General features: G+C 37.1%; 2 protein-coding genes across 3 annotated transcripts in view; one reads left to right on the forward strand and one right to left on the reverse strand.

Annotated features, from left to right (window-relative positions):
* Positions 1,651-6,402, forward strand: LOC109229251 (F-box/LRR-repeat protein 17). Its single transcript, XM_019394629.1, has 11 exons — positions 1,651-2,399; positions 2,561-2,662; positions 3,739-3,883; positions 3,991-4,175; positions 4,301-4,405; positions 4,839-4,936; positions 5,033-5,253; positions 5,328-5,394; positions 5,491-5,576; positions 5,906-6,004; positions 6,149-6,402. Exons 1-11 carry the CDS (start codon positions 1,786-1,788, stop codon positions 6,212-6,214), a joined length of 1,788 nt encoding a protein of 595 aa, XP_019250174.1. The 5' UTR covers positions 1,651-1,785; the 3' UTR covers positions 6,215-6,402.
* Positions 7,712-10,982, reverse strand: part of LOC109229252 (E3 ubiquitin-protein ligase RGLG1) — a 7,074-nt gene continuing 3,803 nt past the window's right edge. For both annotated transcript variants that reach the window (XM_019394630.1, XM_019394631.1), the window contains exons 9-12: positions 9,388-9,515; positions 9,177-9,303; positions 9,010-9,066; positions 7,712-8,107 (exon numbers count right to left, since the gene is read on the reverse strand). In XM_019394630.1, coding sequence (XP_019250175.1) covers positions 8,024-8,107; positions 9,010-9,066; positions 9,177-9,303; positions 9,388-9,515 — 396 coding nt within the window. In that variant the 3' untranslated portion in view covers positions 7,712-8,023. The remainder of the gene's footprint in view (positions 8,108-9,009; positions 9,067-9,176; positions 9,304-9,387; positions 9,516-10,982) is intronic.

A 10,982-nucleotide genomic window follows, 5' to 3' on the forward strand; every position in this document is an offset into this window, starting at 1 on the left:
CTTGAAGCATATACAATTCTTGATCTTGAAGTACGACTTCCTCAGTGCAATTTGTGCACAAATGTATTTTGCTATAACTATATGCATGATAATATGATAGCAAGAGTTTCACCTCTATGTGAAGATATTGAACTGCCGATTCCAACAAGATCGTATGAAGACAATTCATCTCTATCAAGAATGATGATTTCAAGGTGCAATATATTCATTCAAGTTAATATGCCTGATTTATTCATCAAATCTCTACCAAAGATCTTTTGAAAATGGTGCACAGGATTGGAATGCAAATGCTTAAGGATGTGAATTGATGCTCTCATCAGGGGGAGTTAATACGCGTTGTATTCTTTTTCCCTTACAGGGTTTTGTCCCACCGGGTTTTCTTTGCAAGATTTTTAACGAGGCAACCAAAAGGCGTATTGTTAGATATGTGTACTCTTTTTCCTTTACTATAATTTTTTCTCCCACTGGGTTTTATTTTAGTTAAGGTTTTAACGAGGCACATTATCTGTTGAATAGACATTCAAGGGGGAGTGTTATAAATAGAATTGTATTTATGGTGAATGTCTATATTTAGAGAGATTTTAGGATTCATTGCTTGGTGGCTAAGTCACCATCTCCCTATAAATAGAGGGTTCTATTCTATTGCAATTCATCCCATATCAATAAGAATTCTCTCCCTCTCTCTGTCTTGTCTCTGCAATATTGTTCTTCTACTTTTATTGTTTTATAACATGTTACTTATTGTTCATATACTTGTTGAACTCTAAATGCTTTTCTAGAATCGTTAGACTAATGGTTATTTGAGATGAGACTTCGTTTAATTGATTTTTTTATTCAAGAGAAGTAATTAATATTTATGTTCAAAAATAGATATTAACTCAAGAAACAAATTGTGAATTAATCATCTCAAGTCAAGTTCCTTGTCTTCTTCCTTTGGTAATTTTTTTAAATATTAGTTTAGAACTTTAGATCACTTTAAATTCTTATTTTAGAACTTCAAAAAAACATACTTGAATTTACTTTCACTTAGCCAAGAAAAAATTAATTGATAACTGCTCCAATTCCTATACGTTCAACATTTTTCTATACTATTTTTGATGCATCACATGCTTAATTTAATATTATGTTCTGCGCTCGTCACTAGTCCATGATCCCGTTGATGTTATATCTGTGACCCGCTTACTAGAAAAAGAATTATAATAGCTAAATGGTAATGGTCAACAAAATATCCAATTATTGAATTTAATCCTTCATGAAGAGTAAGAAATTCTTTATTTTTTTACTAATTCAAGGTGAAATATGAGATTACTCCCTTTCACAAAACTGGAATAAAATTAAGTAAAAACATCTCAATTTAAGATAAATTCACAAAAAAGTAATATATTTTCCTTAAAAGAATAAGCAACTCAATCTCCTACAAGTGAGGGAAAAAAGGAAAGAAAATAATTGAAAGGACAATTATGGGCAAGATAAAGAGTTCCAAATAAAAAATATAACAAAACAAAGATAAAAATCATTACTTTCTAGCACTCGAGCCAGGTGGGTGACGACACAGTAGCACATAACACGCTCCTTCAAGCGCTCCACCCCATTTACAAATATAAAATTCAAAGACACAGGCGCCAAATTTCCCCAAAACTCCCGCGCCTTTCCGACCCACATCCCCCGCCTTTTATTTCTTCGCCCCTATCACACACACACACACACACACACTCATCTCCTTGATTCTCTCCTCTCCCCTTCACTTTCACACAGTCAAATCATTTTCACTCTCAAATCCAAAAAATGCAAATCCCCCATCCCCACCCCTCCACCCCCATCTCCGACGCCTTCGTCCACAAGCGTGGCAAAAAACGCGGTAGCTACAACTGCGGCCGATGTGGGCAACCCAAAAAAGGCCACGTTTGCCATATCTCTAAGGACCTTAATGATAATAATCCTACTGAAGTTCCTACTCCCCTGCCTAGCGAATCCAAATCCTTTGTTCTCCCTTCTCCGCTCTCTGTTATTCGTCCTCAGCAACTTCTGCCCCCGCCACATCAGCCACTTCCCCAGCTTCGGCGAGCGCTTTCTTTCGATGACGTCGATGTCAGCGATGTTGAGTCGCCTGGATCGGATGATGATGACGTGGAATGTTTGGATCTGGAGAATGAGTTGGATTTAGGTGGGTCCGGGAAGTTACCAGCGAGTGCTTTGTGGGAAGTGCTTAAGAGATTGCCTCCATCAGCGCTGCTTTCTGCGGCGAAGGTGTGCAAGGGTTGGAGGGATGTTTCTAGAAGGATCTGGAAGTCGGCTGAAGAGCTTCGACTTGGAGTTCCTGTGAAAGCTCAAATTGGGCTTGTTGGATCGGTGTTGCAGAAGTGTCCTGGACTTGTTAAGCTTTCACTTAGAATGGAAAGGTTGGCTTAATTAATGAATGATGGTTAGAACTTAGATCTATAGATTTATTAACTGGATTGGCTTTTTAATGAATAAAAACAGCAGCTTTATTGAAGGCTAATGAAGATATTGATGTATATCATATGAAATACTATTAACTTACTGTTTTTGGTGTTGACAGTGATGTGGATGCAACAATGTTGGCCTGCATTGCATTCTCCTGCCCTAATCTGGATTCAATGGAGATTCTTACTTCAGATACCTCAGTTAATCGGATCACAGGGTATGCTTCGGATCTCTAATTATAGCAAATGAATATCATAGTTGTCTTTTGGTCAGATTATGTCTACTATCTTTCATAAGTCATATGCAGCATATGCGCTTTATGATGAGTCAATGCACAAGTAGAATATTCCTGATTATTTTTGTGGATCTTGATTTCTTTAGCTGGTACTGTTGTTAGCAGTACTCTTTTGCCAATGGATTTGTTGCTAGTTTATTCATTCATTTTCAGTTTCATTGAATGCAAAGGGCTATGTTTGGGAAGTCAGTGATTATGCTACTTCACTTTCTAACAACTACATGAATTATGTGTCAATTCCAAGTTAGTTGGAGTTGATATATGATTCCTCGCTATTCATTTTGCTTGATTTAGATCCTTTTCTATCCACTATTCAATAATTTAGGTTTTCTTACAGATTACCATTAGATCTTCCCTGCATTTTTAATCAGTATACAAATATCTAACAAGATCAAAACACTTCTAATGAACATAGGTAAAAGTAAGTGTATCAACATGTTTGAGCTTTAATCCCTATAAATAACTTTTATTGCATTGTGTTCTCGCTCCCTTTTAATACTGTCAATCACTATAGTTTTACACCTATATATTGATGCATCTCAAACAACCTTCTCTTATTTATCCTCTATGTTAGTTCTTACCTCTTCTGTCAAATGTGATTATATTTAGTCTTATCTAATTTTGTATGACTGCACATCCATGTTATCTACCTCACACTATAAACCATATTAAAATGGCATGGTATTTTTATAGTATCACACGAGAAACATTACATGAATCTCATCTGCCAATCATAGCTGTATCAAACTTGTTTTTTTTTTTTTTGAATTGGCCCAACATGATCTGTTCTTATTTGGCATCCATATTGTTTTACTGTTAATATCTTAATTGGTGTCCAAATTATAATGCTGGTAATTTTTGCATAATTAGACATCTTCTGGAAGACCCTAATAGAATTTCAAGAGCTGGCCTATTTTTCTATTCAGTAATGTTTTGAAAGTATTATCAACATTAATGTGATCTAATGGTATCTAGTAAAACCCATATGTCTTATATAGGGATGAATTAGGCCGTTTTGTTGCTGACAGAAGGTGCCTTACCAATCTCAAGATGGAAGGCTGTTCAAATCTTGGGCCCTTTACTCTTTCTTCAACCAGCCTTTCCACTCTTTGCCTTTCGGATCTCTTTTGTCACTCTAAGACGGTAAACTGTTTGATGACATTATGGCATTAAGTCACACAAATAGCTATCCAAGTTTAGTCCATTTTCCCTGGCACAAACCTATGTCTTACATGTATTCACTTGCTTAGGTCTTCAACTGCCCCAATTTAAAGGAGATTTCCCTGGATTTTTCTCGCCAAGAGAAGGATACCACTGATCTTACTGCTATGGTAGATGGTTTTGGAAGGAGCTGCCCAAGACTACAGAACATTCATGTTGCTTCTGTTCGGCTTACACATGCTGTTGTGCTTGCTCTAACAGCAGCAAATTTAAGGTTTGTAATGGTCTTTGATTTTGGATTCTTACACTTTTTCCTTGACAACTTTGTCTTTTATGAAGATACATCTAATATCCCTTCATGAAGCTTATTTGTTTCAATTTTACTGCCTTAAATTTCAGGGGATTACGAATGCTTTCCCTTGTACTAGGGTCAGAAATAACTGATGCATCTGTCGCTGCTATTGCTTCGAGCTACTCAAGGCTTGAGTTACTTGATTTGAGTGGGTAAGTTTCACTTCTTGGCGCTTTCTTTGGTTTCTCCATATTGTCGGGGACGGAAAATAATGGAGTGTTAGGTTATAAGTAGACATATTCTAATATTATCCAAGTAGTATGACAGGTGAATTCTTTTCTACAAGTTTTATTTTCTTTTTATTGGGATGTCTGAATGTCCTCAAAGGTCAGTACATTCCTAAAGTAAAACAAAAAAAACATAAAGTAAAAAAAGAGCTGCCCTTTTTATGGTATACTGAAGGCTGCTTTAGCAATACATTAGGGTAGCAATTGAATCAACTTTGACGGTTGACTAGGAGGCTAATATACTTCTGTGGATTGGGAAGTTACTTTAGAATAAAATTTTGCTCATGTCACAGCAACGACTTCAGTGAGAATGGGCATGGGCCTGGATTTCTAATGTCAACTATTTCTCTTGTTGCAGGTCTAGTATTAGTGACAGTGGCATTGGGATAATATGCAATGTATTTCCAGAGACATTGTCTAAACTTCTCCTTGCTCTTTGTCCAAATATCACTTCAAGTAATACTCAAATTTGCTTCTTTGACTATCCAAACCCAGCATAATTTGTAGGATACTCACTAATATCTTTTGCTTTCTTGTTGGATTACCCTCTAGGTGGCATTCAATTTGCAACAGCTCAGTTGCCTAATCTAGAGATAATGGACTGTGGAATGACCATATGTGATCCAGATTTAGACAGTCCAACAACTCGGGAAAATGATAATGGCGAGTTACAAAGAACACCGATTAGTAAAATACACCTTATATATCAGAAACTGATTATCAAACACAGCCGCTTAAAGAAACTCAGCTTATGGGGTTGCTCTGGCTTAGATGTAAGAATTATCTGTATTACATATAAGGTTTCTTCATGTCATTGCTCCTGTATCTTATTGAAATTTTCCTGCAGGCATTATATCTAAATTGCCCAGAGCTTAATGATTTGAACCTGAACTCTTGTACAAACTTGAATCCAGGTCTGCACTTCATGACCCTCATTTAGGTTGTGATCTCTTTGAAATTTGGGGATTTTCTTTCTTTAAATGAGCTATAAATTTTATACTTGACTACAGAAAGATTGCTACTTCAATGCCCCAATCTGGAAAGTGTGCATGCATCATGCTGTCAAGACACATTGGTTGAAACTCTTCAGAATCAGGTAAACCAGCAGATATCTCCTGCATTTAGACTTAGTTTTTAATTCTGCCTCATCCTTCTGGTCAAATGTGACCGTCTTTTCCACATCATGCTAGTTAGGACTGGTTGTACTCTTGTTAAATTCCATAGAACTGAGGCATCTGAAAGATCGGCAGATATATGCCCTTCTTTTGGCAATCTGATTACACCTTTATAATGTTGGTTAAGGAACCAAACTTTCTTAGTGTGATCTTGAAGATTCACTTATTTCATTTTGCACCAGTTTGCTTCTGTTATGCCTATACTGCTCTCCAAGAATGGGTTCTAAAAGATTGGCTCCCTTTTCTGCAGGTTTGTGGTGATTTTATGGCTGGAGAGAGTCATTTTCCATCCAAACGTCTTCCTGATGGCTCAAAAAGGATCAGAGTTCCTCACTTATTCAGCCCCCAGGTAATACCAAAGAGCATCATCACTACAAGCTGATCACACAACTAAATAAGGACATTTGCTTATAATCTAGCCATTTGTGTTAATTTGTTTAGATATTGCTTTTCACATGAATTCTATATAAAATATTACTTTATTTATGTGCAGCCATTTGATGATGAGAAGAGAAAGAGAAGGATTTCAAAGCAACGGTGCTCGGTGCTTGTTTATTAGTCAAATACTAGTCTTGTACTGGCTTTTGTTGAACTCTAGGCCAATTGTCCATTATTTGTTATATAGTGATCTTAGGCTAAGGCCTGATCATGTAATTTTCATTGATTAAATTATACTCAATGTCAATACAGGGATTGTATTCCCTCTTATCAATAAAAAGTACTTGGCTCCGGGAACTTGTGATCAAAGTTAAAAGTTTGTCATATCTTTAGCAGTTTTCCCTTGATAAAACAGTGGTTGGTTTGAAGAAGTTGCATTCTGCTTGTACATGTCAGTTGCTCTTTTTAGTCAATGTTTTATAGGATATTTCTGATCGAGTCACTAGTTTTGACTGGAGGGGATGGAACTGTGAAAGAGCAACTGTTGGCATGGATGCATAACTGCTAAAATCATAACACTGAAGATGAAATTGATAATCAGACTAAGCTAAAATCTGCTCTATGAAATTCATTCCCTTGCGGGCCTTGCCAAGACCAGCTCTAGTCCGAGGGCACAGAAATAACTGTTGTAGGCTTCAAAAATTGAAGGTACCAAAACTTATTATTACTAGTCTTAGGATACTCAATCAATGCATAGATACAAACTTTATGAAGACCAAATAGATATTATTTAAAGGAGGGAAAATGTCCCAATTTATCCTTGAACTAAGCGAAATTGTCCAGATATGCATTTCGTTAATAGTTGGGGTCAGGCGTCTACAAAAGTGGTGCATAAGCATTAGTTGGATTTGATTAGCATGGCTCCCACGCCCCCATGCGACCAACTATTCATGGAGGGATATCTAGACCATTTTGCAATGTTACTTTAGGAGCAAGTTTGACTCCTTTTTTTTACTTCCATTCACTATCTTTCATCTTTCAAAAAGCCACCTCACTCATCACCTTCTCAGAGAAATAATTCACCTCTATTGGTTCCTCACCAGAAAACTACCTCTGAACCGCCACCCATATAATGTTGTCCCAATCATTAATAGCACGTATGACCTCACATGACAGTTGAACCTACAGCAACAGAAAGAACTGGAGTAGCTGGAATATGTTTCTTAGCAATTTAACTTCCGAAAGTTTGACCAGTGAGAGCCAGAACTCTATGGGTAGTAGAGTGGTCGGTGATGGTTAAATAAGACACGTGCGAAACAAGCAGAAAAAAGAAGAAGCAAGAACTGATCTTTGGTCGATCAACTGAATGAACTTACACTGCTCTGAACTGACTTCCATAAAGCACCTTTGGGCAACAGCTACTATTGAGATCCAATTTTGAGATCAATTCAACAATAAACTCTTTAAGAATGTTCTTATCTCTCTGTCATTTCTCGACACGATACAAAAGACTGACTTTTGAGAGTCACTTAACCACTGACCTTCCACTCTCGAAAAGATCCTATGTGGTTAAGCCGATTAAAGACAGAGAGATAAGGTAGTAAGATCGTTTGCTCATGGATAGAGTAGGCGATTTTCAGTAGTATGGAAAATTTTGTTTTCATCAAAAACAAAGAGGTAACAGAATCAGTGACAAGAATATCAAGTATCAACATAGATGTCTCTCATACATTTAGTTATGTACATTTTGCTATAGGTACTAAAAATGTCCATACAAAAAATAGGACAGGTGAAGAATTCTAGATAAGCTATACATAGGTTACAGCTCATTTACAGTTTTGATATATTTCACATCAGCTATGATATGACTGACAGCCTGAGGGCTCTTCTTCAAGGTACAAGGAAAGTTTACACCTCCGGAATGTCGTCTTTAGTTGACATCCTGGAGAAACTGCGGATTTTAGGTAGTTCAGGAGATAGTACTGTGCATCTAGCCGTACAGTCTTATGCGAGTTGTAATGGGCTCTCGGCATAAAGGACACATTGTTATTGTGACACCACACTCCTTGCATGTCTGATTCAGAAAACACAAGGCAAAATTTTTGATAGCCATTTCTCGGTCATGAGTAAGAGCTGTAGGTCATCTAAAATTCAAATGCTAATAGCAAAAATTAGACGATACGAGCTAGGAGAATCCAGAACATGAGAATCAGTGGCAGCATGAGTACTAGGACAATTGAAAGCACTAAACATGGGCCCCCTTTCATTGGTCATGATGAAGTAGCCTTACCAAGTGACCTTGAAAGAGCTAAACATTATGATCATTCAAATAGGGCACACATCGAATCTCCTAAGTCACAGGTTAGATGTGCTTATTGTCCAAGCTTTAAAGAATGCTTTGGAGTGAATAAGTTCATTAGGATAACCGTAGTCGTGCAGTGTAAATAGAGATATCTTTATTTCATACAAGTATCTTAATTTCTATTATTCTGGCAGGATATGCATGATTAAGTAGGAAATGTAGGTGAATGTTATTTCACTATGTAAAATGTCAGAATGCCAGTATTCAAGCTTGTTTTCCTTTTGAATAACGTTTGTAAGGAATTCCAGAAAATGATACCCTCACTATTTAGTGACACTCTCAAATGATTTCTTTGAAAGGATTGGATAGGGAAACCAAAACAAATTGCAAACTAAACATGTCATTCTCTGACCACTAACTTCCACCATTTTGTTTACCTTCAAAGACAAGATCCTTATTGTCATCATTCTTTATGGAAAATGAATTGATCTAAGCAGCATAGTGTTAATGCAATTCAAGAAGACATGGCCATTTAGACATTCTCAAATCGTATACTCCAATTGACTATAGGGTCAAACGCCACATGGAAACATGAAAATATTATGCAATGGATAGATTTTAAGAATTGAATTCAACACTGATAGTAGCTAAGTGTCACTTCTATAATCACTTACCAGATGACCACATCCAAAAGCCATGTCCTTTGGGTTTGTCAAGCAAATGGGACAATCCTTAAGGAAAATGGAAAATATTATTCAAAAAAATGAACAGAACGAAAGAAATAGACTGTTGTGATCAATGAGTTTACAACAAGAGCAAGAACAATACAATAAACACTTACTCTTTCTGCAGCTCCAGGGTCAGCAGGTTCATAGCTTGTCGCATGTGGCAATGATTTGACTGCACTGTCATGATCAATTACTTCACGAGGAGGAGGAAGTGGCCTTGTCCGAGGGCCTCTTTTGCTTCTAAGGACACATTTTGAAGAGGTTAGGCTTCATGTAGATGCTTTCTACTTGCAAGAAAAATGAACACAAATAGATGCTACTCACTCTCTGAATTGAAGCCTTTGTGTGGCTCGGTACTGAATCGGAATTTCCATGAGTGCGGCAAGAGCAAAGGCTGCTTCCTTCTTTTCCATCGCTGAACGCTCAGACATGATTTTTGTAAAATTGACGAACTGCAAGTGGATACACAAATAATTAGGAAAACTGAAGTTGATTAGCATTGGAATTTTATAGCTAGAAGAAGAAATAATCTCCTATAGGAACCCCACATATGGTAGGACTGTGCAAGGAAATTTCCTTCCAGAAAGCTAACCTAAGTATCTACACAAGGGGCAATCATACAAAAACCAGCAAAATTCAGTCCATTTTGTAGCATGAGCTATTAGCCTCATGCTTTCCTTCTGTTGAATCTGCTCCACCTGAATCCCCCGATATTCCAAAAGCTCATCAGCTGCTTTATTCTATTTGGTATGACCCACACATGTGCCAAACATGTTAAGCGTCTCCTACCACAACTTCAGAGCAAAATTTCAATGCAAAAGACGAGGATGAGATTTCTTTGAATTCCCTTACATGTAAAGAACCATATCACAAGGATCTTTTTTCTCTTTCTATAAATTTCAGTAGCAAGAATGACGCCCATGATTGTCCAAACAAATGCAAAACTGACTTCCCTAGGAAGTAGGAACTATTGAGTTCACAATTTGAAGATCGCTTACATATTAAAAGTGACGTACAAAAGGATTTAAAAGAGAAAAAGGACACAGCATTACCCTGCCAGCCCCAATGCCACACAAATCCTTGTTTTCAATTGAAATTTCTCCACAAATCCTTGTCTTTCTCTTGAAAATTGAAGGAATGAAGCAAATTTATAGACAACTTCCCCCATCTCCTGATAGTCATGCAAGTTTCTCATAACTTTGTAATCCAAAACCATGGTTCTTCTCTCTGTTCGTAAATTCAGCTACCATTAAAGTTTTATTCAAAAGAAAAGTAGCATATATCTACTGAAATCTGCTTCAAAACATCCACTCCACACCAATGTTTATCACAGAGAAAATCTTCTGCTATCACCAACCACTCAAATCATCTCCTTTTCTAAATCATTTAGTAGCTTCATGATGTCCTTCCATTAGGCCGTGCCACTTGTTCACTATCCCCTTTTTCTATATCATATATCTCACCTATCACACAGCTACTCTGTGTTACCAACTTATTGTCTTTAGCGAAGGCTTTCCCTTTCTAGCATCTTCACGTTCTCACCCTTATGGAAAAGAAGCTTGTTACTATGTTCTATCTTTTCTAACAGATTATAATTCCAGACAGAAAATTGTTTTACAATTAAGAGCAGTTGGGGAGTGAGGGTGGGGAGTAGAGAGTATGAGCACGCCTAGAAGTTGTAATCAAAACCATTCACAAAAGCATGGTAACCAGCAGCATTTGAAGAAATAGAGCAAAAAATCCCTAAAATTTGCAGTAGCTTTTATTGGGCACAGATGTCACAAGCTGTTTAGAGAAGGTTCCGCAAATCCCCTAACTCGAGATCAGTTCCAATTTATCCCTCAGATTCGACAATAAACCCCTTTTGTGGTATCTGTTTAGAATACATGAACCAGCTAGCAATCACAGACTGATAACCT

Source organism: Nicotiana attenuata, chromosome 7 (genome assembly GCF_001879085.1).
Source record: "Nicotiana attenuata strain UT chromosome 7, NIATTr2, whole genome shotgun sequence".
Lineage (NCBI taxonomy): Eukaryota > Viridiplantae > Streptophyta > Magnoliopsida > Solanales > Solanaceae > Nicotiana > Nicotiana attenuata.

Coding starts and splice junctions, on each gene's coding strand:
- LOC109229251 (XM_019394629.1), top strand. CDS start 1,786: ATGCAAATCCCCCATCCCCACCCCTCCACCCCCATCTCCGACGCCTTC. Junction 4,406..4,838: donor GAGTTACTTGATTTGAGTGG/GTAAGTTTCACT, acceptor CTCTTGTTGCAG/GTCTAGTATTAGTGACAGTG. Junction 5,577..5,905: donor TTGAAACTCTTCAGAATCAG/GTAAACCAGCAG, acceptor CCTTTTCTGCAG/GTTTGTGGTGATTTTATGGC.